This window comes from Saccopteryx bilineata, chromosome 2, assembly GCF_036850765.1.
Source record: "Saccopteryx bilineata isolate mSacBil1 chromosome 2, mSacBil1_pri_phased_curated, whole genome shotgun sequence".
In the NCBI taxonomy this organism is placed as follows: Eukaryota; Metazoa; Chordata; class Mammalia; order Chiroptera; family Emballonuridae; genus Saccopteryx; species Saccopteryx bilineata.
The window spans coordinates 44,890,900-44,917,115 of NC_089491.1; the positions used below are offsets into that span (position 1 = coordinate 44,890,900).

The following is a 26,216-nucleotide window of genomic DNA, read 5'->3' on the forward strand; positions in this document are numbered from 1 at the left end:
GTCAACTATTTATTTCTTCTCTCGTTTTTAGTATTTCCTTCCTTTTGCTCCCTTTGGGCATCTTTTTCTACTTCCACGAGGCACAGTTAGGTTATATATTTGGGATCTTGCTTCTTACAGTAGGTGTTTATTACTACCTACTTCCCTCTTGGAACTGCTTTTGCTGCATCCTGTAAGTTTTGGTATGGTGTGTTTCCAATTTCATTTGTCTCAATATACTTTTTACTTATCCTTTAATTTCTTCTTTGATTCACTGGTTCTACAGGAGAGTGGTTTTTAATATCTGTGTATTTGTGAATGTTCCAGTTTTCCTCTTGCTATTGATTTCAATCTTCTTGAATTTTCTAAGTATATTTTTGTGGCCGAACATATAAACTGTCCTAGATGCTCCATGTGCACTTAAGAAGAATGTGTATTCTGCTGTTGTCAGATAAAATGTTCTGTAAATGTCTTTTAGGGCCATTTGGTCTACAGTATTGTTCAAATTCACTGCTTCCTAATTTTCTGGAGATGATCTGTCCAATGTTGAGAATGGAGTACTGAAATCTCTTAATAATAATTATTATTGTTTATTTCTCCTTGTAACTGTTAGTTTTTGCTTTATGTATTTAGGTGCTCTGATGTTGGGCATATAAATTTATTTTTCCCCTGATAAAGAAAAAATAGATTTTATACATTCATATGCAGTAATTTCTTTCATTACTATTAATAAGCTGGAGGACTCATTAAGGTGAACTCCCCTGTGTGTGTGTACCTGGCTAAAGGAAAATTTCAGCATCATCTGACAAGCCTGTACTATGTTAATGAGTCCTAACAGTTTTGACACAGTTGCACATAAATATCTCTAATTATTATATCTTCTTGATGTATAAACCCCTTTATAATTATATAATGACCTTCTTTATCTTTTTTTTTTTTACTGATTTTAGCTTAATGTTTACTTTGTCTGATACAGTTCTACCTACCCCTGTGTTTTGGTTACCATTTGCTTGAAATATTTTTTTCCATCCCTTCTCTCTCTGGGTCTTTTAGAATAAAGTGAGTCTCTTGTAGACAACATATTATTGGATCTTATTTTTTAATTCATTCAGCCATTTTATTTATTCTGTGTCTTTTGATTAGAGAATTTAATCTGTTTACATTTAAGTAATTATTGATAAATAAGAGCTTACTATTGTAATTGGTTAACTGTTTTGAGGCTGTTTTGTGGTTCCATTGTTCCTTATTTCTTATCTTGCTGTCTTTTTTTCTTTTTCTTCAGTGTGTTGATGTCTTGTTGTATCAGTATGCTTTGACTTCTTTATCATGTTCCTTTGCATGCCTGTCACAGGTTTTTCTCTTGTGGTTACCAAGAGGCCTACATAAATATCTTGAAATTATAATATTTTACATTAATAGCAACTTCAATACATTTTCTATACTTTACATTTTTACTTCACCCCTATGTTGTTTAGGTTATTGAGTTGCCATTTATTACACTGTGTATCTAATAACCAATTATTGTAGTTATGGTTATTGTCACATTTGCTTTTTAACTTTTAAACTATATTTGTAAGTAAATAACACACCACCATTACTATATTACAGAATCTACTTTGACAATATTTTTATCATTACCAGTGAGTTTTACACTACTTTATGTTTTCATGATAGTGTCCTGTTACTTTTTGCTCCTCAGACTGGATAATTTCAAACATCCTATCTTTCAGGTTGCTGCTTCTTCTGGATGGTTAAGTATGCTTTTGGTGATCTCTACTGAATTCTTCTCATTGTTTTCCTAATTTTGTTTAGCTGCCTGTCTTTGTGTTCTTGTAGTTTCCTAAACTTCCTTATAAGAATTATTCTGAATTATTTGTCTGAAAGGTCATAGATCTCCATTTCTTTAGGGTCAGGTACTAGTGCTTTATTGATTTCTTTTGGTGGTATCATATTTACCTAATTCTTCATGATCTTTCATTCCTTATGTTGCTATCTGCATATTTGAGTTCATGATCTTCTTTTCCAGACTTTGCAGATTCACTTTGGCATGGAGTTCTTCACCAGTCAGCTCAGTTTGGGTTTCCAGAGGTGTCTGCTGGTAAAGTCCTTGGGTAGATAGCATCTGCTATTAGAGTCTCTTATTTTGGGGTGAGGCAACATTTCAAGCTCTGAGGTCATGGATTGGGGATGTGAGTCACTGGATGAGAACAGTTGCATAGGACTGCTGGCCTTGGTTCTGTCCAACTGCAGCTAGAGGAAGGGCTCTGTGGTTGCCTGTATTCTCTGGCCAGGCTTACTAGACAGTTAGGACTGGGTTGTTTACTCAGCAGTAAGTGGAGGTATGAAGTTGCTTCCCAAGCCTGGTGAAGGGGCAGGAAAAGTCCCTCTTCAATGTATTCATTAAAAGCTGGTTTATAATTACCTAATACATATGGTTACAAATTTGTTACTATATTGTAGAACCATCCTGGAGAACACACCTTTGACCCTGCTTTTATTTCCCAATTAGTGCCCAAGGCTCAAAATTAGGAGAGCTGGCATTAGGCTGATAGTCAATAACCAGATTTCCCACTGTAAAATGAGGAGTTGAGACACCTCTCTTCCAAAAAACTTTAGGAAATAGTATTCATACCTTCTGACAAAGCAGGTTTCCTTTGGAGAACAAGAACTGGAAAACAAGAGTGGGGAAATGATTTATATGTAAAGTGTCTCTTATAGCATTTTATTGTTTTACAATTGTGAAGCAATCTAAATGTTTGCCGATAGGCAACTGATGTTGTGTGAACTAATCAGGGTTTGGCAACCATTAAAAATACCAAATGGGCCTGACCTGTGGTGGCGCAGTGGGATAAAGCGTCGACCTGGAACACTGAGGTTGCCGGTTCGAAACCCTGGGCTTGCCTGGTCAAAGTACATATGGGAGTTGATGCTTCCTGCTCCTCCCCTTTCTCTCTCTCTCTCTCTCTCTCTCTCTCTCTCTCTCTCCCTTCTCTCTAAAAATCAATAAATAAAATATTTTTTTTTAAAAAAAGGAAATTTTTTTAAAAGATTTTATTTAAAAAAAAATACCAAATGGGAGTTTATTCCAACACAAAATATTTAAGTTAAAGTTAAGTAAAATCAAGATGCAAGTTTGTGCACATATTTGTAGTTACTTAAATTAGAAACCACAAAATGTTGCCTAGAATTAAGACTAGAAAACAATATATAATAAAGTGATAATTGGATAATTCTATAATTTTAATTGGAGATTCTATAATACTTTGACAGTGTTGACTACTAAAAGACACGACTCAAAATTATAACATAATAGTGATTTATTGTCATTTTATTCTTGCAAATGACCAAAGTTGAAAGCTGGAAGGTCATATTGCACAGGTAAATGTAAATATTGTCAACCACTTGAGGTGTGGGTTTTTTTTCTGATTTGTTCTCATCTGCAGATCTTTGTGAAAAAAGAAAACCTGAATTTAAAAAAAATGTCTCTTCACAGGTATCCCTTTGCCAAAAGAAGATGACATTTCTGTCCCCCTGATCTCCAGCTCTCCAGTAAAGGATGTCCGGGAGTATGAAGAACCCCCAAGTGAAGAGGAAGATAAAATAAAAGAAGAGCCTTTGACTATCTCTGAACTGGCATACAACCCAAGTGCCAGCCTGCTGCCCACCCCGGTTGATGATGACGAGATTGACATGCTCTTTGACTGTCCATCTAGGCATGAGTTGGAAAGAGAAGACACAGATTCATTCGAGGAACTAGAAGCAGATGAAAATGCCTTTTTGATGGCTGAAGAAGAGGAGCTGAAGGAGGCTCACCGAGCTTTGTCGTGGAGCTATGACATTCTGAGCAGCCACATTCGGGTGAACCCACTGGTCAAGAGTTTTTCCAGGCTCCTTGTGGTGGGCCTGGGGCTGCTGCTCTTTGTATTCCCCCTGCTCCTCCTCCTTTTGGAGTCAGGTATTGATCTCTCCTTCTTATGTGAAATCCGCCAGACGCCCGAGTTTGAGCAGTTTCACTATGAGTATTATTGTCCTCTCAAGGAGTGGGTGGCTGGAAAAGTCAACCTCCTTCTCTACATGCTGGGATGCTCATAAAGTCCCTATCTAACACAACTAAGGGCTATATTCAATACTAGCGATTTGTTTTTTCAGCAAATGCCTGGTTCTGAATGGTCATGAGCCATCAGCACGTGTTCCTTATGCAAAACTGATTATTTAAACCTTTAAGTTAGCTTCCCATAATTCATGGCACTTATATAAGTTTAAATCAAATACAGTAATTTTAGTTATTGGCCAGGAAGATGGCCTTTAACCAAAAATGTTGATTTTGTTTGTTTGTTTTATCACAGGCATACTCTTTATCTATTATATCATAATACATACTACATCGAGCTAATTAGTCCTCCTCCTTCTTAATAGTTAGCATCATTACAAGCTATAAGGTTCAGAATCAGAAGTTTAGTAAAAATCCAAGAGAAAGTCTTTGAATATAATCCTTAGTGAAAATAATGTCCTTTAACCAATGCCTATACAACTAAATTTATGCTGGGTTTTTGTTTTTAATATTTTTATGTGTTCAGAATATTTTGGTAAATTTTTAGCAAAACAAAAAAAAAAAGCCTCCTGGAGTTATGTAATTGTACAGACTGTAAAACTAATGCACAAAGGGTATGTTGGTAATTTTTTAACGTTTTGGCACTGGTTTGTTTTTAAAAATATTTTTGGCTGAAAAATCCCATAACTTGTTGTTAGCTGCCTATGAGATAGAAAACAGGTAGAAAGGCTTTAGTAAGTAAGCTCCTGTAACAAGTGATGGAACTGGAGGATGTAGGAACTGAGCACCAAACGGACATAGGGTGGTCCATTTTTCAAAGTATTTGGACAAGGTGATTTGTTACTTTCATTTTCATTCTGTCCATATATTTTTGGCTAGGGAAGTGGAACATTTTCAAAGGAAAGTGAGATTTTAAAGGAAAAGAGTGAAAAGATATGCTAGTTAGTTGCATGTTATTGTACATTAACCCAAGAGTGGAAGCCGATGGGAACTGGACAAATGGCAAGTAGCAAAAAAGGTTTTGGTGAGGCTGGTAGGCAAGTGGTGGTAGGAGAAGGTTCTATTTCATGGCAGTGATGGTGATGCAAAGTCTGGAGAATGTCAAGGACAGCGTACGTGCTGTCCACGTTGACATACACGTGTTTAAGTGGACCTAAGGAGAAGTGAAGAAACTTGAAGGCGCATGTTTTTGGTCCCTCATGCCAGTCATTGTGATTCTGTGGAAGAAACTTCAAAAGAAGTGTGTGTATGAGAGAGGGGTGGGGCGGGGGGTGGAGAGCATGGATTTCGGTCTTTTGATAAATGTCGATGATCTTTTGTGGTCATCATTATACTCCTTTCCGCCCCTGGTTTTCTTAAGTTTTTTGTTTTTAGAAAATTAAATTTAAGACCTTAACTCGTTCATAATTGGGACTCTCATTTAGAAAGTAGAGAGGACTCATTCTATAATATGCCACTGCAGCTTGGGTGAAGTAGTGAGGCTCAGTAGAGGGGACAAATATTCTAATACCTTCCTTCATACCATTAAATCCATGACAGAAAGGCTCTCTACCGTCCCATGCAGCATACTGACCAGTTCTGTGATAGAAGTGAGGCAGGTAAGAGTATGGAGCTTTGGGATTTCTCCACAAATTGAAAATGTTCCATTGCCTTCATTTACAAGGAGATTGGGCTTCCTGTAATCTCTCCTGAACTTCAACAGACACTGCTGCTTTACATCAGCACAATTTCCCAAATGGCCATTCCAGTCCTACTTATTCATAGAACTTTGAGTGCTGTATTATCTATTTAATTTTGAAAGTAAGTTTTAGAAGTCAGCTCATGAAGCCTTCAGCAAGCAAATTATAATACACATTTGCTATTAAGTTTATAGGGCATCCTTTCTCATGTGCTTTTGGTAATTTATTTTGTGTTTTGATGTTTAATACTTGAAATTTGATAACAATACACAAATATATTTTCTATCATTTATTTTGGAGATTTGCAAATGGCCAGCTTTGAAATTGAAGTTCTTTTTCCCTTTTTCTCATGTGACTTTGAGGTCCCTTCTGATTAAAGGACCCTCCAGTGTACTCTTCAATAAATTAGTCCCCCTTCTAATTATGCTTCGATTTCTAACCATGAAAAATCATCTAACCTTCATCCTCTTAAAATATTATTAGGTAATATTTTTTAATTATGGAAGTAATATATTGCCTATCATAAAACATTTGAAAAATATGGGTAGGATAAATACCACACATATTCCAACCATGAAGATTTATGTTAAAAAGTAATAAATGTATTTTTTAACATTCTAGCTAATATCTCTTTTCTCTTAGGCAAAAACTCCATCATTGAATAGAAATGTTTTTAAGTGGAGGAGTTGAAAAGATAGGGTCTGCTGACTTTACACAATAGCCTCAAAAAGTAAAACTGAGATCCTGAAATGTCATTTTGTTGGGCTAGAATAAGATCCTGTTTAGAGATACCACTTAAGTTTGGTAGAAGACAGTCACCAGTTGCCTGAATGAAGACTGCTTCCAAGATGGAAAATACATATTATAGTGAGATACAGAGTGCAAAGCAAGTGTGTGAGTATATGTATGTTCCATACGATTGGTATATATGTGTTTATATATGAATTTACATGTGTTTGTGTACACACCACTGATATGCCTTTCATACACAGTTGTGCTTACTTTTCCATAATTGAGGAATTTGTGGCATAACTATTCCTTTTTTCTCTTAGATATGATGGTGGATAAAACAGTCTAAAAGGTTTCAACTTTCTATGAAGATCACTGTGTATACATTTTTAGTTATATATACACATATATATGGCACTATATATACACACACAGTCTTGTCTTTAGTGTTAATGCAAGTTGGATCATGAAAAATATGTAGGTAAAGTATCGTGCTTCTGTCTGTGCTTGGAACATATTGTAAAATGTTATGTATTTGGAATATATTTTGTGGCTTGTCTAATATTTATAAAATCAACTCTGGGAAGTATTTAAAATAAATTGATTTCACTGAAATATTAGAGATATGGGGGCCATGTTACCTATGATTGGAGCCTTATCTTTGTATAGTGAAATTTGCATTTCTATGTCAACATTCAGATTGTTTTATATGTTACTATGGTGGCAGAAATCCCTAATAAAAGTACTCTGGGGAAAGTTGGTTCTGCAATCATTTAGTTTTATTCAAAGCAAAGTTGTATAAGTAGCTGTTGGAAACTACAGAAAGGTGCCATCTAGGAAAATGAAATAGGGTCCCCCTTGAATAGTGATAATATGAGAGAAATAATCATAGGCAATGGATGGGAGTCATCTTCTGAAGAAGCCACTCGGGCTATTGAGCATTCTGGAAATGCATCCAAATGTAAGAGAGAGCTATGGCACTAAGAAGTAGAGAATTAGAAAAAACAGGAGTGTTCTGCATGACAGGTAGGAGGAAGGATTTTCGAGTGGCAGAAATCAGTACGTCACCACTTCTGGCCAGAAAAGGGTATCTTCCTGTGCTAGAAAGAGCTATGTTAGACTTGACTCTGCAACACTTGCCATTGACCTTCTCCTTCCTGTTCCGGGGCCTGGAACACTCTTCCTATTTTACTGTCTTCCTCTCTCGCATACAGCGGGTCCTCTGTGCTTCGGTTTGTCACAGAGCTAACAGCTCCACAGCTGACAGTCAGATCAGAGGGTGTTATGTTGAATGAAGCAAAGGGACTCTCTTTACTATATAGGAGCCATGTATATCCAGTCAAATGGCACCCCAGCTGTAGTGACTTCTTAAGTCTGTCAAGATTTTTTTTCAGTTTTATTGAGATATAACTGATGTATGACATTGTATTAGTTTTAGGTATACAACATAATGATTTGATATTTGTATTCATAGCAAAGTTCATCACCTTATAGTTACAATTTTCTTGTGATGAGAACTTTTAATATCTCTCTTAGCAACTTTCAAATATGCACTACAGTATTATCAACTGTAGTCACCATACTGGACATTACATCTCCAGGACTTATTTATCTTATAATTGGACATTTGTACCTTTGATCCCCTTCATCCATTTCACCCATTGGGGGCCCGGGAAGTTGCAGGAAGTCTCTCAAGCAGTCCTCAGAGGTCCAGGCTCTAGAGTACAGGCCAGAAAAGGAAGTCAGTGCTTAGTGTTCAGGCATGAGGTGACATGGTCCTACAGTCCCAATTCTGGCAGCTGTACCCAGTACTTTTTTTTTAGGTATCTGCAGCCTGGAAGGCTCACATAATGGCTGTGGCCATTTATTTGTTGAGTGGTCCAGGCTCCTGACCCAACCTTACCTCTTGGCAGAAACCTCTTCCTTATTCCTTTCTTGCTCAGCCAAATGGGAAAACTCTCTTAACCACATTGCAGCTTGGAAGGAAAGTACTGGGGAGCAGCTTCTACCTCTGGGATAACCTTGGGGTGATGGTGGCTGATGAATTTGACTCTTTGGGCCATCTTTCTCTTCTGGGTGGAGATAATGTGCTAAAAGTCCCTGCTTACTTGTCCTCCTGCTTCTCTCTCTCTCTCTCTTTCTTGGACCTGCGTTTGGGCTTCCAGTCTCCATGCAGTAACAGACCAAGCAGTAAACAGACCTGCCCGTGGTGGGCCCAGCCAGGACTCTGCTCCCACGGTCCAGCCTCGTCTGTGATGGGGTGGGTAAGTCTGCCGAACCCTGCCCAGTGGGCTCAGCTGTCGTCACTTCAGAGAGGACGAAAGAAGCCTCACTTGGGCCTCAGATCCCAGCTGTGTTCTCCAATCCATTAATAAAACTGATTTTAATCCTCCTCTGGCCATTGTGTCTGCTGTTTATTGGGAACTGGGGTGTGTGTGGGAGGGCATGGTTCATATACCAAGAATGCTCAAGGATGGTTAGGATCTCTGCAACCTCCAATGTTGCAAGAAACAAGTGGAGAAGGCTGCTCCTGGCTGACCCTCAGACACCAGGGGATGTCTGCCACTAATATCTACCCTGACGGCCTTGCAAATGGGAGGGTGGGGGAACTTGGGACTTAATATTAGGAGAGACGATTGATTGGAACCACACATTCCTATTCCTTCCCTATAGCTGACGCTTACCCCAAAATCACTTTGGGGTAAGAGAACCAGGGCCACTTTTCTGGTTGTAAAGGTAAACTCTTAGTAGGACAAAGGATATGCTTGGTGTGGGTACCAAGTATTGAAACAAGTCTTGCAAATTACAGCAGCTCCTCCAACTAACATTGATCACTTTGAGTCTCCTCAGCTATAAGAACTATGATTTTGATAATTACAAGGACTTCGAGTTTTCCAAGAAAAGTACCCTTCAAGGAAGAAAACACACTAACAAGCCAAAATTAGTTTCCACTCTGCTTGGCAGTCACATTCTTCATAAGTTAAAAACTCAGTGTCCTGGTTTAAACATCAGTCTCCTGTAATTTCCTGGGGGTGAAACAGCTTTCTCCATCCTGAACCAGTCTCAGTGTCCTGACACCCTGAGGGGCTGGTTAAGCAAAGTTGCAAACAATGGTGGGCACATAAAGGTACTTCCCCATGGTCATAGGATTACTGTATAATTTATTGTACAAATCAAACTCTTTGAGAGTTAAAGGGGTATTCTTAATGAATATGTCACAATAACAGAAGCCAACTAGGTTTGTTCCAGATACTCTGCCATAAAGCTCTGCCTGATCAGCTAGATGCCCTTTTTCAATAATTCTTCCAGCTTGGTCCTCTAAAACAGTGGTCCCCAACCTTTTTGGGGCCATGGACTGGTTTAATGTCAGAAAATATTTTCACGGACCGGCTTTTAGGGTGGGATGGATAAATGCACAAAATAAAATTATGCGACTGGCGTAAAAACTGGTATTTTTAAATATAATTGTCGAATTTATAATATTTATTGGGCTAAGTTAAAGGAGGAATGAGCATGTCCTCATTATTCAACTGTATTTAAATTTGTTATTCTTTTTTTTTTTTTCATTTTTCCGAAGCTGGAAACGGGGAGGCAGTCAGACAGACTCCCGCATGCGCCCGACCAGGATCCACCCAGCATGCCCACCAGGGGGCGATGCTTTTCCCCTCTGGGGCGTCGCTCTGTTGCATCCAGAGCCATTCTAGTGCCTGAGGCAGAGGCCACAGAGCCATCCCCAGAGCCTGGGCCATCTTTGCTCCAATGGAGCCTCGCTGCGGGAGGGGAAGAGAGAGACAGAGAAGAAGGAGAGGGGGAGGGGTGGAGAAGCAAATGGGCACCTCTCCTGTGTGCACTGGCCAGAAATCGAACCAGGGACTCCTGCACGCCGGGCCAACGCTCTACCGCTGAGCCAACCGGCTAGGGCCTACATTTGTTATTCTGACAACGTTTCATGTCTGACATCAATATGTAATATGATAGGTTCAGGCACGCTACCAATCATGAACCTACGACAATAAAAATAAACATGAATCCATTATGTACTCATATGCAACTTTATTAGAAGCGTCCTCTTATCGCACCAACAACACAACATGAATAACATCCTCTCTGCCTCCAAACACTTTCCAGTTGCTATGGTAACGTTTAAACATGCCTTAAAAATAAGATAAACACAAAAACAAATATAAAGTGCATGAAAAATACAACTCACCATTGTTATGAATATTGTAAGTTAAGGGTTATTTATTATAATGTTTATATAGAATGAGAGATAGTAGCCTCTCAACAACCATAATGCTAAATCAGTGGGAGCCCTGAGCTTGTTTCTCTGCAACGAGACGGCCCCATCTAGGGTTAATGGGAGACAATGACACCTGAAGTGTGTTGCTTATGTCCAATCTATTCCGTAATTTTGTTTTGGTTGCTGTCACTGCAGAAAATTCCACTTCACACAAATAGGATGTCGGAAATGGCAACAGGGTCTTTAGTGCATTTGTGGGGATCTCGGAGTATTCTGCCATGACTTTAATCCAGAACACTGGCAGAGCTGTAGTCTCGAACATATTTTTAAGGCCGCCATCATTTGATCCTCTTCTTGCATAGACACGCTGGATTCACCTGGTTTGTTGACAAATGGATCGCGGATCCATTACTTGGCAATCGTGGGTCTTTTGTGGTCGGGAAGTAGTGTTCAAACTCTTTTAAAAGCAAATACAGGTGATCGTGCACCAGCTGGGACAATGAAGGCTTGGGCTCAGTCTCTCCCAAAATTCCCACAAATGTTTGGAACATGTCAAATATACCCCTGTTCACACGTCGTCCCCACAAATCCAGTTTGGCTTTAAATGCAGCTACTTTATCTGCCAACTTGAAGACAGTTGTCATTTCCCCCTGAAGTGACCGATTGAGTTCATTGAGGAGGTTAAATATGTCGCACAAGTAAGCGAGTTTTGCGACCCATTCCTCATCACTGAAATGTGCTGCTAGCAGTGACATTGTTTCTGAGAGAAATCTCTGCAGCGGCTCTCATAATTCAAACACTCTGGCCAGGGACCGCCTTTGGGATAACTATCTTATTTCTGTGTATAAGAGAAGGTGTGTGTGCTCCAACTTCATTTCCTAACAAAATTGCTCGAACAGGCGCGAGTGAAGGGCATGTGCTTTGATGTGGTTAATAACTTTAATGACATTATTCAATATGCTGTTAAGTTCCAGTGGTATATTTCGGCTAGCCAGCATTTCCCTGTAAATGACACAATGCGTAGACTCGCATTCAGGTGCAACCTCCTTAATCTGAGTAGTTAAACCAGACATCCTTCCGGTCATGGGAGCAGCTCCATCTGTGCATATGCCGACACAAAAAGACCATTTCAGTTTTCCTGATATATAGTCATCCAGCGATTTAAATAGTTCTGCATCTGTGGTTTTGGTTGGCAATGATAGTGCACATAACATATCCTCATGCACATCCTCTTGATAAAGATAACGCATGTAAACAAGTAGCATTGCCTTGTTGTCAATATCTGTAGATTCATCAACCTGGAGAGAGTACCATGGTGATTTATTGATCCTTTCCAACAATTGTGATTCAGTGTCCTCTGCTATTTCATCAATGCGCCGTGTGATGGTGGTAACCGAAAGAGGCATCTGTGCTATCTTTTTAACCACAGCCTCTCCTAGAAGTTCACGACAAATGTCTTTAGTGGCTGGAACGATCAATTCTTCACCAATGGTGAATGGCTTCTTAGCCTTAGCAATACAATTAGCCACCAAGTATGATGCTCTCAGTGCACTCGCATTTATTGATGTAGTGGCCACCAGTAATTGTTTCTGTCCTTCTTGTTCATGCTTTTTTCTTTCGAAATACTCAGAAGGCTTGTCTTTTAAAGTAGGGTGCTTGGTCTCCAAGTGGTGAAGCAGTTTTGAAGGCTTCAATGCCTCATTACTTAGCCAGTCACCACATATTATGCAGAGCAGCCTTGTTGCGCGAGAATCACCAGTTGCAATAAATCCACACTTCAAGTAGGACTCCTGGTATTGTCTGTTAAATGAAGCCTTCTTTTTCTTTGAGGTCGTAGGTTCTTCTTCTGTCTCCTCACTGGCCCTTTTTCATTTCACAAAAAAACTTTCGATGGAATTTTGTTTTTCACTCATTTTGCTAGTTTATGGGTTTAATTTTAGCAGCAACGTATCACGTGACTGAGACAAGCGTCAAGAGTGAATCTTAGACAGATGTAACAGAGGGAATCTGATCATTTTTTAAAAAATAAAACATCGTTCAGACTCAAATATAAATAAAATGGAAATAATGTAAGTTATTTTTTCTTCCTTTGCGTATCGGTACCAAATGGCCCATGGACTGGTACCGGTTCGCGGCCTGGGGGTTGGGGACCACTGCTCTAAAATACTGACAATGTGAAATGGGGAAGGATTATTGCCCTAGTCATAGCTCTCCTATGTATCATGAAGAACCAGATTAAAGTTCACCGAAATTAATCAAATCATGTGTTTCAAACAAGCCTTCTGGCATTGTATATTTAATGCTACATACTCAATTTGTTTACTATTTATAATGTTGAATTTCTTGTTTAATTAGAGAGAAGCAGAAGGTTAGAATGATCTCAATGACCTCAATTTGGTATTTCTGAGCTACACGTGTAGAACACTGATAATCAACTTAACTGTGAGCAACCGATTTACACTAGTACACTCAAGACAGAGTTGTGCAAAAGCCACATTGATCATTTATCATGAGAAATGTCAGTCAGCTTGGCCCTTGTTTGATTTTGGATGCCCCACCCATGGTCTTCCCAGAATGTATGCTATAATGTGAACCCAACAACCAAGGAGTACAAGGGGTCACAGCTAGAAAGCAGCTTCTCAGGGAAGTCTGCTGCAGCAGACCTGTCTTAGAAGGGCTGGGGATACATTATACACATTTTACTCCAAATCTCCCATATTTGCTAATTTCTTGTGGCAGAGGCTAGAAGGGGACTTTAACACCATTTATTCTTCATAGTGTGCACAGAATTAGGCTACATTTCCCAGCCCTGGTATACTTAGGTATGACGGTATTCCTGAGTTCTGGCTATTGAAATTGAATGGAAAGTGATCTGTATCACCTCCAAGCGCTGGAATAGGTGTGCACCTCTATTTGCCATTAGATGTCAACGCCTGCAATGACCTTGAAGCCGCCAGTTAAGGATGTTGGAGCTACCAGCAACTTGGATCTTTGAATAACTATGTAGAACAGAGCACACCCTACCTCACCCTAAACCAGACCCATGTGGGACTGTTATTTGAGCAACACGGCTTTAACTGAGCAATTTACAAGTTCTTTGTTGTCATCACTCCTTCTCCCACTACTCCAGTTGCTAGGTCTCCCAGGAAGGAGAGTACAGCTGAAAGCAGATATAGAAACAGCTCAGCACTGGAGTTCCCCAGCACTGGAGTGCCGAGGGGAGGATATGACCTTCTGTGCTTGAGAATGCCAGACCTTGGTAAGGACCTACTCTGGTGCTAATATAACTTGTCATTTTTGTTTTCATGAGCTCAACCAGAATCTCATGTAGTTAAACTCAAAGGTAGTCCACTCTGATGGGCACAATCACCAGGGGTTGAGAAAGAATGACTGGATTCAGGAGTGATTTCATGGGTGTGTGACCTGTGAATTTTATAGAGCCTGTTCCCCTAAAATTTGGTTTAATGCTCTGCTCTCGCCACCTTGGAATTCTTAATAATTCTATCTTTTAACTTGTGTTTTGTAAGTGAAGTCCAATGGAACAATGAAATGTGCAGGAGATCAGTCAGGCAGCAGTGGGCACCATGCATGCTGAACAGTTGGCTTGGATGCCAGGCACATACAACTGGGGCTATCTAGGGCCTCAGGGGTCCCTGAAGGGACTGTCTTCACCAGATCCTGAGCCCAGATTAATGGAGGCAGCTGTAGCAGAATCTGGCCGTGGGAAAACAGTGTCCACATAGGGGCAGCACTGGAACCTGTGGTGGGAGGCCAGCTTGCTCATCAGCCCCTGGAGCTCATCCCTGAAGCACCTGCACAGATATTAACTCTCTGGCCTGAGGACGAGTACAAGAATCTGCCGCCACTTAGGCAGTAAATGTTGCTGGTAACATAAAAGTGTAAACATGGATATTACAATAAATGATCAAGATCTATTAAAATTCTTCAAAGAATTTAGAATCTCTGGTTTTAAAAACCACTGCAACATTGCAAAACAAATATCTGCTGGCTTGAAAATAGAAATTAAATATAAAAATCCTTGTATTTCATGGAAAAAAATTTTTACTATTTTCATATAAAAACTTGCGTTGACTAATTAGTAACAAATAGACAATTGTAAAATTATTTTTCCTGGTGATTGAAGATCTAGTACTGTCATCCCTTGGTATCCATGGGGGATTGGTTCAATGAGTTGAAAGAATGGAGGGTGGGAGTATTGGAAGTGAATCCTTTGATGTTCAGAACTGAAGATTTAAGTGTGAAAACCAAATGTATATGGCTAATTCTTCAATGATTTTAAAAACATCTAATAATGAAGAGTCTATCTTTTAGAGAAGATTCATTCTTTCTTTATAAAGAAGTGAGGGAGCTATCTTTTTTGCTAATATTTTGATTTTTATCAAACTTTGGTGATTAGATTGAGTTAAACAAGATATTTATAAGTAAAAGAGAATGAATACAAATTAAATTTCTGCATCTTGGATTTGGGAAAGCCTTTTTGGTATAATTCTGTGTAATGAAGAAAGTGAAATATCCTAAGGATCGTGTGATAAAATCCTTTTGCAGGGCAGGGCACTACCAATTCTTTGTTTTGATAAAATTGAAAGAATATCTAGTTGAATCATTAGGTGATAGATTGGTAAAATTATATTTGATGGAGAATCATTTCTAGAATGCTGAAGACCTCTGAGAATCCTTTCCTCCATAAAGGCAATGAGAACACTGACAAAAATGGTAACAACCAACTTTTCTAGAACTATGAAAATTAACCAAAGGCTTGCAAGTAACTAAAACATTTATTCAAGGATGACCTGATGAATCTTGGTAAGATCAGTGGCATTTTATTTTATTTTATTGTATTGTATTTTTCTGAAGCTAGAAATGGGGAGAGACAGTCAGACAGACTCCCGAATGCGCTGGACCGGGATCCACCCGGCATGCCCACCAGGGGGCGATGCTCTGCCCCTCCGGGTGTCGCTCTGCCGAGACCAGAGCCACTCTAGCGCCTGGGGCAGAGGCCAAGGAGCCATCCCCAGTATCTGGGCCATCTTTGCTCCAATGGAGCCTCGGCTGCAGGAGGGGAAGAGAGAGACAGAGAGGAAGGAGAGGAGGAAGGGTGGAGAAGCAGATGGGCGCTTCTCCTGTGTGTCCTAGCTGGGAATTGAACCCGGGACTTCTGCATGCCAGGCCGATGCTCTACCACTGAGCCAACTGGCCAGGGCAGTTTGTGGCATTTTAACTTGCCCTATGTCCACCTCCATCTCACCATTCCTGTAACACCCTTGAAAACCAACAACCTCACAACTATGACAGCTGTGAAAAACAGAAGCTCCATAGTCACTGGAGGGGACAGAATGGGGTTGGAGCTCCACTAGAGTAAAAAACATATGATTTTAATGCACTGGAGTGGGTAAGAGGAACAATTTGACTTTATCAACATCACCCCTTCCCCAAAGTGGCATAGCCTAGGGCCAGGAAAGATATTTCTTGGCCTGTGATTTATCCTGAAAGGGAAAGAAAATAGTATAACTGAGCACCCACTTCCCCACCTGTGTGGGACATTGTCAGTGGGACTCATCTCTGTCTCACCCGCTCCAGAGTACTGAATCATGAGCTATATGATTGTGGGGGCAGAAACAGGTAGGTAGAGCAGCAGAAAGAACTTTCCAAGGACATTAAAGGGATGTAGATCCTAACTGTACTGCAGAGTCCATCAGGAAGTCTGTGTATGAGCTTCTGGGAACACCTCATCTGTGGGTCCTCCTAACTGGTCCATGGGGGGGTCAATCCCACCCCCAACCATGTGGCCAGCTCCTTGTATGTGCTCTGAATGGCAGTGTGAGTGGGCTTTGGCAGAAGGCTAGTGAGAAAGCTCAGAGATTTGGATATACTGTGGGGCCAAGGAGAAACCACAAGCTTGAGCTTTAGCCCCTGTTTAGGGGAAGAAAAAGAGAGGCTAGCAGTACTTGGCAGGTATACTGCAGGATCCAGAGAAGGCATACAAGCTTCAGAATTATGTCACAAAAGGGAGGAAGAAGCCTGGAGCACGCACACCTATAGAAAATCTCAGTCTCAGAATCTTTAAACAGGTTAGCAGAAGGTATTTTCTGAAAACAGTTACTAACTCTGGAGGCTGTAACTCCTGATTCAAATATGAAGACAGTGATACAAAACCTCAAAGTACAAACCACCACTAAAGGATCACACAATAATCTTCTGGTAACTAAACCCAAAGATGTGGACATATACCAGATAAAGAGTTCAAAACTGTTTTAGAAAAACTCAACAAGCTATAAGAAAACACAGAAAGAGACACCTGAAGATGGCAGCGGAGTAGGCAGACGCACAGACTCCCAGCTCACACCACCGAACTGGATTATAAACTAATTTATAAACAATCAGTGTGAAAAACCAAATCTGGACTACAAGAACAGCTTTCAAAAACCAAGAAGCAAAGAAGAAGCCACAACAAACCTGGTAGGGAGCGCCTGAATCTCCCCTACTTACAGGAACAGGGGTGGGGAGTGAGGCTGGCTCTCACTCCAAAAAAAAGAGCAGTAAATACTACGCACAGCCACTTGCCTGGCAACCAGGGAACGAGGTGTGTTGAAAGGGCCCACTTGTCTTCCAAAAAGGAAGGAGAGAGAGAGACGGATGGTGAGGGGGAGAGGAATATAGGTGATGACATGAAAAGCTGACTCATTCAGTGCTGGAGACAGCCATAACTGGGGGAAGGGCTGATCCTTCCACAAAGCAAAATATAAAAGTACTTCCAGGTCACAGAGATACAGCTATCTCTCCAGTTCCAATCAGCACAACAAGACACAGCTGAAAACAAGAAGTGGTGAGGAGGAGCAGTAACTCAAGTCTCCATGGAGATCTGAGGTACACCTCCCCCTACTGAAGCTGAGAAAGCAACCCGCCCCCAGAGAGATTAACTGGCAGAAGAGGACTTCAGAGCCTCAGGTCACACCTACCGCATTCCTGGATACAGTTTCAATTAAGCCCCCTGCTGAGAACAGTAAACAAGACAACCACCTGTTAAGAAAACAAACAAATCAAGATGACAAAGGGCCCAAATCATAAAGTGGATTACAAATAATAGCTGATGCCAACCCAAGAAGACCTAGAAACAACACAAGTAAAAACTGGAGGCAGACAACACCAAGCCTAGACTCAACCAGCTCTACAAAAAAAAACTCCCAAAAACCCAGACACAGTGAGAAGACAAAGAAGTGCAATCCAAATGAAACCCCGAGAGAAACCTTCAGGAGATGAACTGAGTGATATGGAAATAATCAAACTTCCGGATGCGGAGTTTAAAATAATGATTGTAAGGATGCTTAGGGATCTTAGAACAACAATGGATGGTCATCACGAACACCTAAATAAAGAAATAGCAAGTATAAAAAAAGGATATTGAAATATTAAAAAAGAATCAGTTGGAGATGACAAATACAATATCAGAAATGAAGACCACAATGGAAGGAATTAAAAACAGGATGAATAGAGCTGAGGATCGAATCAGCGAGTTGGAGGACAACTGGAATGAAGGCATGAAAGCAGAGAAGAAAAAAGAAAAGAGACTCAAAAAGTCTGAGGAAACTCTTAGAGAGCTCTGTGACAACATAAAGAGAAATAACATCCACATAATAGGGGTTCCTGAAGAAGAAGAGAAAGAACAAGGGATAGAGGCTTTGTTCAATCATATCATAGCTGAAAACTTCCCTAAATTAATGCAGGAGAAACTCTCACAAATTCAAGAAGCACAGAGAACTCCATTAAAAAGAAACCCAAAGAAACCTACACCAAGACACATACTAATTAAAATACCAAAGATAAGTAATAAAAAGAAAATATTAAAAGCTGTGAGAGAAAAAAGGCTATCACCTACAAATGAGCCCCCATAAGGATAACATCAGACTTCTCAACAGAAATACTTGAAGCCAGAAGGGAAAGGCAAGAAATATTCAAAGTAATGCAGAACAAGAACCTACAACCAAGATTACTTTATCCAGCAAGGCTATCATTTAAAATTGAAGGAGAAATAAAAAGTTTCCCAGACAAAAAAAACCTCAAGGAATTCATTACAACCAAACCAATGCTGCAGGAAATGCTAAGGGGTATGGTGTAAACAGATCAAAGTGGGAAAAGAATATAGCAAAAGAGGAATACAGCTTTAAAGAATAAAATGGCAATAAACAACTACAGATCAATAATAACCTTGAATGTAAATAAAGTAAATGATCCGATCAAAAGACATAGGGTAGCTGCATGAATAAGAAAACAGAACCCCTACATATGCTATCTATAAGAGACACATCTTAAAACAAAAGATGCACATAGGTTGAAGGTAAAAGGATGGAAAAAAACATTTCATGCAAATGGAAATGAAAAAAAAAGCTGTGGTAGCAATACTTATATCAGACAAAATGGACTTTAAAACAAAGGATACAGTAAGAGATAAAGAAGGCCACTACATAATGATAAAGGGAGCAATCCAACAGGAAGATATAACTATTATAAATATCTACACACCTAATATAGGAGCACCTAAATATGTAAAGCAGACTTTGATGGATATAAAGAGCGAGATCAATGGCAACACTATAATAGTAGGGGATTTTAATACCCCACTAACATCACTAGATAGATCCTCAAGAAAGAAAATTAACAAAGAAACAGCAGACTTAAAGGACACACTAGATCAACTCCATTTAATAGATATCTACAGAACCTTTCACCCTAAAGCAGCAGAATATACATTCTTTTCAAGTGTTCATGGTACTCTCTCTAGGATAGACCACATGTTAGGGCACAAAAGTGGTCTCAACAAATTTAAGAAGATTGAAATCATATTAAGCACTTTCTCTGATCACAATGGCATGAAACTAGAAATCAACCACAACAGAAAAGCTCAAAAAGTCTCAAACACATGGAAACTAAATAGCAGGTTGTTAAATAACGAATGGATTAACAATGAGATCAAAGAAGAAATTAAAAAATTCCTAGAAACAAATTATAATGAGCATACAACAACTCAAAATTTATGGGACACAGCAAAAGCAGTACTGAGAGGGAAGTTCATAGCACTACAGGCATACTTTAAGAAGCTAGAAAAAGCTCAACTAAACAACTTAACCCTGCATCTAAAATAACTAGAAAAAGAACAGCAAGTAAAGCCTAAATGTAGTAGAAGGATGGAAATAATAAAGATCAGAGCAGAAATAAATGACATAGAGACTAAAGAAACAATACAGAGGATCAATGAAACTAGTAGCTGGTTTTTTAAAAAGGTCAACAAGATTGATGAACCTTTAACTAGACTTACCAAGAAAAAGAGAGAGAGGACTCAAATAAATAAAATTAGAAATGAGAGAGGAGAAATAACTGACACAACAGAAATACAAAGGATTGTAAGAAAATAGTATGAAGAACTGTCTGCCAAAAAACTAGACAACCTAGATGAAATGGACAAATTCCTTGAAACATACAATCTTCCAAATATCAACCTGGAAGAATCAGAAAACCTAAACAGACCAATTACATCAAATGAGATCAAAACAGTTATCAAAAAACTCCCAACAAAGAAAAGTCCTGGGCCAGATGGCTTCACAAATGAATTCTACCAAATATTCAAAGAAGAACTAACTCCTATCCTTCTCAAGCTATTTCAAAAAATTCAAGAGGAAGGAAGACTTCCAAGCTCCTTTTATGAGGCGAGCATAATTCTGATACCAAAACCAGGCAAAGACAACACAAAGAAAGAAAATTATAGGCCAATATCCCTGATGAATATAGATGCTAAAATCCTCAACAAAATACTAGCAAACCAGATCCAGCAATATATGGAAAAAATCAAACACCATGATCAAGTGGGATTTATTCTTGGGAGGCAAGGCTGGTACAATATTCGCAAATCTATCAATGTGATTCATCACATAAACAAAAGAAAGGAGAAAAACCACATGATAATTTCAATAGATGCAGAAAAAGCATTTGATAAAATCCAGCACCCATTCATGATCAAAACTCTCAGCAAAGTGGGAATACAGGGAGAACATACGTCAACATGATAAAAGCCATCTATGACAAACCCACAGCCAACATCATACTCAATGGGAAAAAATTAAAACAATCCCCTTAAGATCAGGAACAAGGCAGGGGTGCCCCCTTTCACCACTCTTATTCAACATAGTCCTGGAAGTCCTAGCCACAGCAATCAGACAAGAAGAAGAAATAAAAGGCATTCAAGTTGGAAAAGAAGAAGTAAAGCTATCATTATTTGCAGATGATATGATATTGTATATAGAAAATCCTAAAGTCTCAGGCAAAAAACTACTGGACCTGATAAATGAATTCAACAAGGTGGCAGGATATAAAATTAATACTCAAATCAGAGGTATTTTTATACACAAACAATGAACAGTCAGAAAGAGAAATTAAGGAAACAATCCCCTTCACTATTACAACCAAATAAATAAAGTACCTAGGAGTAAACTTAACCAAGGAGACTAAAGACTTGTACTTGAAAAATTATAAAACATTGATAAAAGAAATCAAGGAAGATACAAACATGTGGAAGCATATACCATGCTCATGGTTAGGGAGAATAAACATCATCAAAATGTCTATATTGCCCAAAGTAATTTATAAATTCAATGCAATACGAATTAAAATACCAATGACATACTTTAAAGATATAGATCACATATTCCAAAAATTTATATGGAACCAAAAGAGAACACGAATAGCCTCAGCAATCTTAAAAAAGAAGAATAAAGTGGGAGGTATATCACACTTCCTGATATCAAGCTATACTACAAGGCCAATGTACTCAAAACAGCCTGGTACTGGCATAAGAACAGGCACATAGATCAATGGAACAGAACGGAGAACCCAGAAATAAACCCACAGCTCTATGGACAACTGATATTTGACAAAGGAGGTAAGGAAGGGCATACAATGGAGTAAAGACAGCCTCTTCAACAAATGGTGTTGGAAAAATTGGAGAGCAACCTGCAAAAAAATGAAACTAGACCACCAACTTACACCATTCACAAAAATAAATTTAAAATGGATAAAAGACTTAAGTGTAAGGTGAGAAACCATAAGCATCTTAGAAGAAAACATAGGCAGTAAGCTCTCTGACATCTCTCACAGCGATATATTTGCTGATTTATCTCCACGGGCAAGGGAAATAAAAGACAGGATAAACAAATGGGACTATATCAAACTAAAAAGCTTTTGCACAGCCAAAGACAATAAGAACAGAATAAAAAGGCAAACTACACAATGGGAGAACATATTTGACATTGCGTCTGATAAGGGGTTAATAACCAAAAATTATAAAGAACTTGTAAATTTCAACACCAGAAAGACAAACAATCCAATCAAAAAATGGGCAAAAGAAATGAATAGACACTTCTCCAAAGAGGACATACAGATGGCCAATAGGCATATGAAAAAATGCTCAACATCACTAATCATTAGAGAAATGCAAATTAAAATCACAGTGAGATATCACCTCACACTGGTCAGAATGGTGCTCATCAACAAAACAACACAGAATAAGTGCTGGCGAGGATGTGGAGAAAAGGGAACCCTCCTGCACTGCTGGTGGGAATGCAGACTGGTGCAGCCTCTGTGGAAAACAGTATGGAGATTCCTCAAAAAATTGAAAATCAAACTGCCTTTTGACCAAGCCATCCCACTTTTAGGAATATACCCCAAGGACACCATAGAACGGTTCTAGAAGGAGAAATGCACTCCCATGTTTATAGCAGCATTGTTCACAATAGCAAAGATCTGGAAACAGCCCAAGTGTCCGTCAGAGGACGAGTGGATTAAAAAGCTTTGGTTCATATATACTATGCAATACTACTCAGCCATAAGAAATGATGACATTGGATCATTTACAATAACATGGATGGACCTTGATAACATTATATGGAGTGAAATAAGTGAATCAGAAAAAACTAAGAACTATATGAACCTATGCATAGATGGGACATAAAAATGAGACTCAGAGACATGACAAGGATGTGATGGTATCAGGGAGTGGAGTGGAAGGGTGGGGAGGGGGTGAGGAAGGAGAGGGAGGGGGTTTGGGGAGGGGAGGGGCACAATGAAAACCAGATAGAAGGTGACGGAGGATAATTTGACTTTGAGTGAGGGGTATGCAGCATAATCAAAGGTCAAAATAATCTGGAGATGTTTTCTCAGAACATATGTACCCTGATTTATCAATGTCACTGCATTAAAATGAATAAAAATAAGATTAAAAAGAAAAAAGGAAAACACAGAAAGACAATTCAACAAAATCATAAAAACAATTCATCAACAATATGAGAGGTTTAGCAAAGAGACAGAAATCACAGAAAGCAAATAAAAAAATCTGGAGGTGAAGAATACAATGAATTACATGGGTAATGCAGTAGGGAGGATCATTAGCAGACTTGATCAAGCAGAAGAAAAGATATCTGAGATTTAAGACAGGAATTTCAAAATTATCCAGTTAGAGAAAAAAAAAAAGAAATATGAATGAAAAGAGTGAGGAAAGCCTACCTGATTTATAGGATATCACCAAAGAGATCAATTAAAACTTTTTGGAATTCCAGAAGAAGAGAAGCTGGATAAGATTTTTAAAGAAGACCCAACTTTATGCTGCCTACAAAATACTTCCGTGTAAAGGAAACACATAGGTACAGAGTGAACGGCTAAAAAAATATTTCATGCAAGTGGAAACTAAAAGAGAACAGGGTTCACTATATTTATGTAAGAAAAAATAATATTTAAACAGAAAAATGGTAAGCAGAGACAAATAAGGTCCTTATATAATGATAAAGGGGTCAATTCATCAAGAAGATATAACAATTGTAAATATATATGTACCCAACATCACAGCACTTAAAAATATTAACCAAAACTATGAGATGTGAAGGGAGAAATAGAAAACAATACAATAATAGTAGGGGACTTCAATATTCCATTTTTGACAATGACCTGATCATCCAGACAGGAAAATCAACAAGAAACTGTTGGACTTGAACCATCATATCAACAAACTGAATAAGAAAAATCATATAATCATATTAATAGATTCAGAAAATATATTTGACAAAATCCAATGATAAACACTCTCAGTAAACTAGGAATAGAGGGGAACATCCTCAACTTCATCAAGATTATCTACCCCCCCCCACACACACACACACAAAACTACAGTTGCTAACCTCATACTTAAGGTGAGAAACTTGAAGCTTTCCCACTAAGAGCAGGTACAGGAAGAATAACCCACCACACCTCTCCCTTTCAACATCATACAAGAAGTTCTAGTTAATAGTTGAAAAGTTGAAAAATTTTTAGTTGAACCATTGTAAGTCAGTGACTATTTGTATGTATTTTATCTCAATCTCATTATGTGTCACATTTTCCTTCTTCTTTGTATACATGGTAATTTTCTAAGTGGTAATTTTTAACTGGATGCCAGACATTGTGAATTTCACTTTGTTAGATGCTGGATAGTTCTGTATTCCTATGAATACTCTTGCTTTGTTCTGAGATGAATCTAGGTTTCTTAGAAACAGTTTGGGTGGGTCTTGCTTTAAGGTCTGTTAGAAGAGTGTGGAACAGAATTTGTTGAAGAGCTAAGACTTCCCTACTTCTGAGACAAGAATCCTGTGTGTATTCTACCAAAAGTGCCATGAATGATGAAGGGAACAGGCACTCGTCCCTGCCCTGTGTGAGTGCCAGCCAGTACTTCTAATCTCTTTGGGTGGTTCTTTTCTCATGTTTCATTTTTATAAAATGTCCAGACTTGGCAAATTCAGAGACTGAAAGTAGACGATTCATTCCCAAGGACTTGGGGGATGGGAGTGACTGCTAACGTGTACAGGGCTTCTTTAGGTACAATGAAAATGTTCTGGAATTATATAGTACTGATGGTTGCACAACTCTGAATAAATAAAAATACACTGAATTGTATACTTTAAATGGGTAAATTTAATGGTAGGTGAATTTTATCTCAATATTTAAAAAGGTCAGACCACACCATTTTTCTTCTCTAAACTTTCCAACAGGTTCCTATCTGAGAGAAAAAGTCAAAGGAAGACAAGACTCTATAGTCCCAGGCTCCCCACTGCTTCTCTGACCTCATCTCCTCTCTCTCTCCTGTTAATCTACTCCAGCCACACCGCCTCCTTTCTAGTCTTCAAACATGCCTTCATTCTCTCACCTCAGGGCCTTTGCACTTGCTTTCCCTTCAGCTCTGGATGCCAACCCCCCATGTACCTTCACAGTTAACTTCTGCAACTCTGAGGTCCTTGCTTGAGTGTCCTTATTCAACCACATGCCTCAGCCCACCTACCTCTTTCCTCCAGCCTACCTGTTTTTTCTTATTTGCATTTCTTATTATCTAAGATACAACATGCTTTTCTTATTTCTTACTTATTGTCTGTTTCCTCCCACTAGAATTAAAGCTCAACAATAGCGAGACTATTTTTGTCTGCTTGTTCATTGTTAAATGTTTTGTAGTCATACTGAGCACACAGGTGTTTATTAAGTATCTTTTGGTTACTACAGGATGAATGAATGCCTACAAGGGCAAATAAATTTAGAGGACTCGCTCTGAGAATGAAAGCATTTCCAGGTTCAAACAACTGACATAAACGACTTTGGGAATAAACTATTTTTTGAAGGTTGGATACTGCCTGTTATCAAAGAGTTATTCAAGTCTGAGAGCTGCCAGGTATTTTCTGACACTCACCAGTTGCACCTGCTAGTTAATCACTGTAACCACACATGAAAGCAGCGGGCCCCAGGCCCTTTTCTTTCAGCAGCTGAGTGTGTGAGCCTTTTCCAGCTTCTAGTTTTTGATCCTCACTTTCACTGGGACTTCTTATTCAGTTTCACACAGGGATGCTGCCTGGTAACTCTCTTTTTCAGACCTGTGCTTTGAATCTGGCTAACTCTGGGCCAGATCTGCAGACTAAAAGGCATTCTGGATGTGTCTTTTGATAGGAGGAGCCCTCCAGGAGGAACTCCACCAGCTGACCTCACAGTCTCCTGAACTCCAGAAAGCATCTTTGTGGTGCTTAAATGGGCCTTACTGTGAGCCCTGCAGAATACACATGATAGCAAGCATTTAAGAGCAAGCTCAATGCACAGACTTTTTTTTATGGTTTATTATGTGAAGGTTTATTTTGATTCATTCATTCTGTGGATTTAGCCTTTCTTTGACTGTGAACCAAAAACAGGAGAGAGAAGTTTTCCTAGTCAATGCTTTCTGGAAATTGAGTCTTAGCGTGAAAAAAATCCCTCTCTACTTTGCCATGTTGAGTTTCTATTCTGCAGACAACATAGCTATTGCTCTGTGTCTGTGTACAGCATAGCAAAAGATGGAAAACTCAGAAACAGTTTAAAGGACCATCTGCGTCACCTTCAAAATTGCTTTCTCCTCTGGTATCCTGAAATGTCTGTCCTCTATTCACAAAACATTTTTCTCCCAGCTGATTCTATCTATGCTAATGATTGTAAG

The 26,216-nt window shown here is 39.0% G+C and overlaps 1 protein-coding gene and 1 long non-coding RNA gene across 8 annotated transcripts in view; one reads left to right on the forward strand and one right to left on the reverse strand.

Moving 5' to 3' along the window:
* Nucleotides 1–8,837, forward strand: part of FRMD3 (FERM domain containing 3) — a 350,901-nt gene extending 342,064 nt beyond the window's left edge. For 5 of the 6 annotated variants that reach the window (XM_066257017.1, XM_066257016.1, XM_066257013.1 and 2 more), the window contains one exon: nucleotides 3,473–7,198. In XM_066257017.1, coding sequence (XP_066113114.1) covers nucleotides 3,473–4,071 — 599 coding nt within the window. In that variant the 3' untranslated portion in view covers nucleotides 4,072–7,198. Of the gene's footprint in view, nucleotides 1–3,472; nucleotides 7,199–8,603 lie in introns of those variants that run through there. The other variant, XM_066257015.1, reaches the window with a different exon arrangement.
* LOC136324319 (uncharacterized) overlaps nucleotides 1–26,216 on the reverse strand; it is a 68,397-nt gene that overhangs the window by 39,610 nt on the left and 2,571 nt on the right. Inside the window, exons 2-3 of one of the 2 annotated variants that reach the window (XR_010729068.1) lie at nucleotides 8,072–8,155; nucleotides 2,612–2,647 (exon numbers count right to left, since the gene is read on the reverse strand). This is a non-coding gene — a long non-coding RNA (uncharacterized lncRNA). The remainder of the gene's footprint in view (nucleotides 1–2,611; nucleotides 2,648–8,071; nucleotides 8,156–26,216) is intronic. The other variant, XR_010729069.1, reaches the window with a different exon arrangement.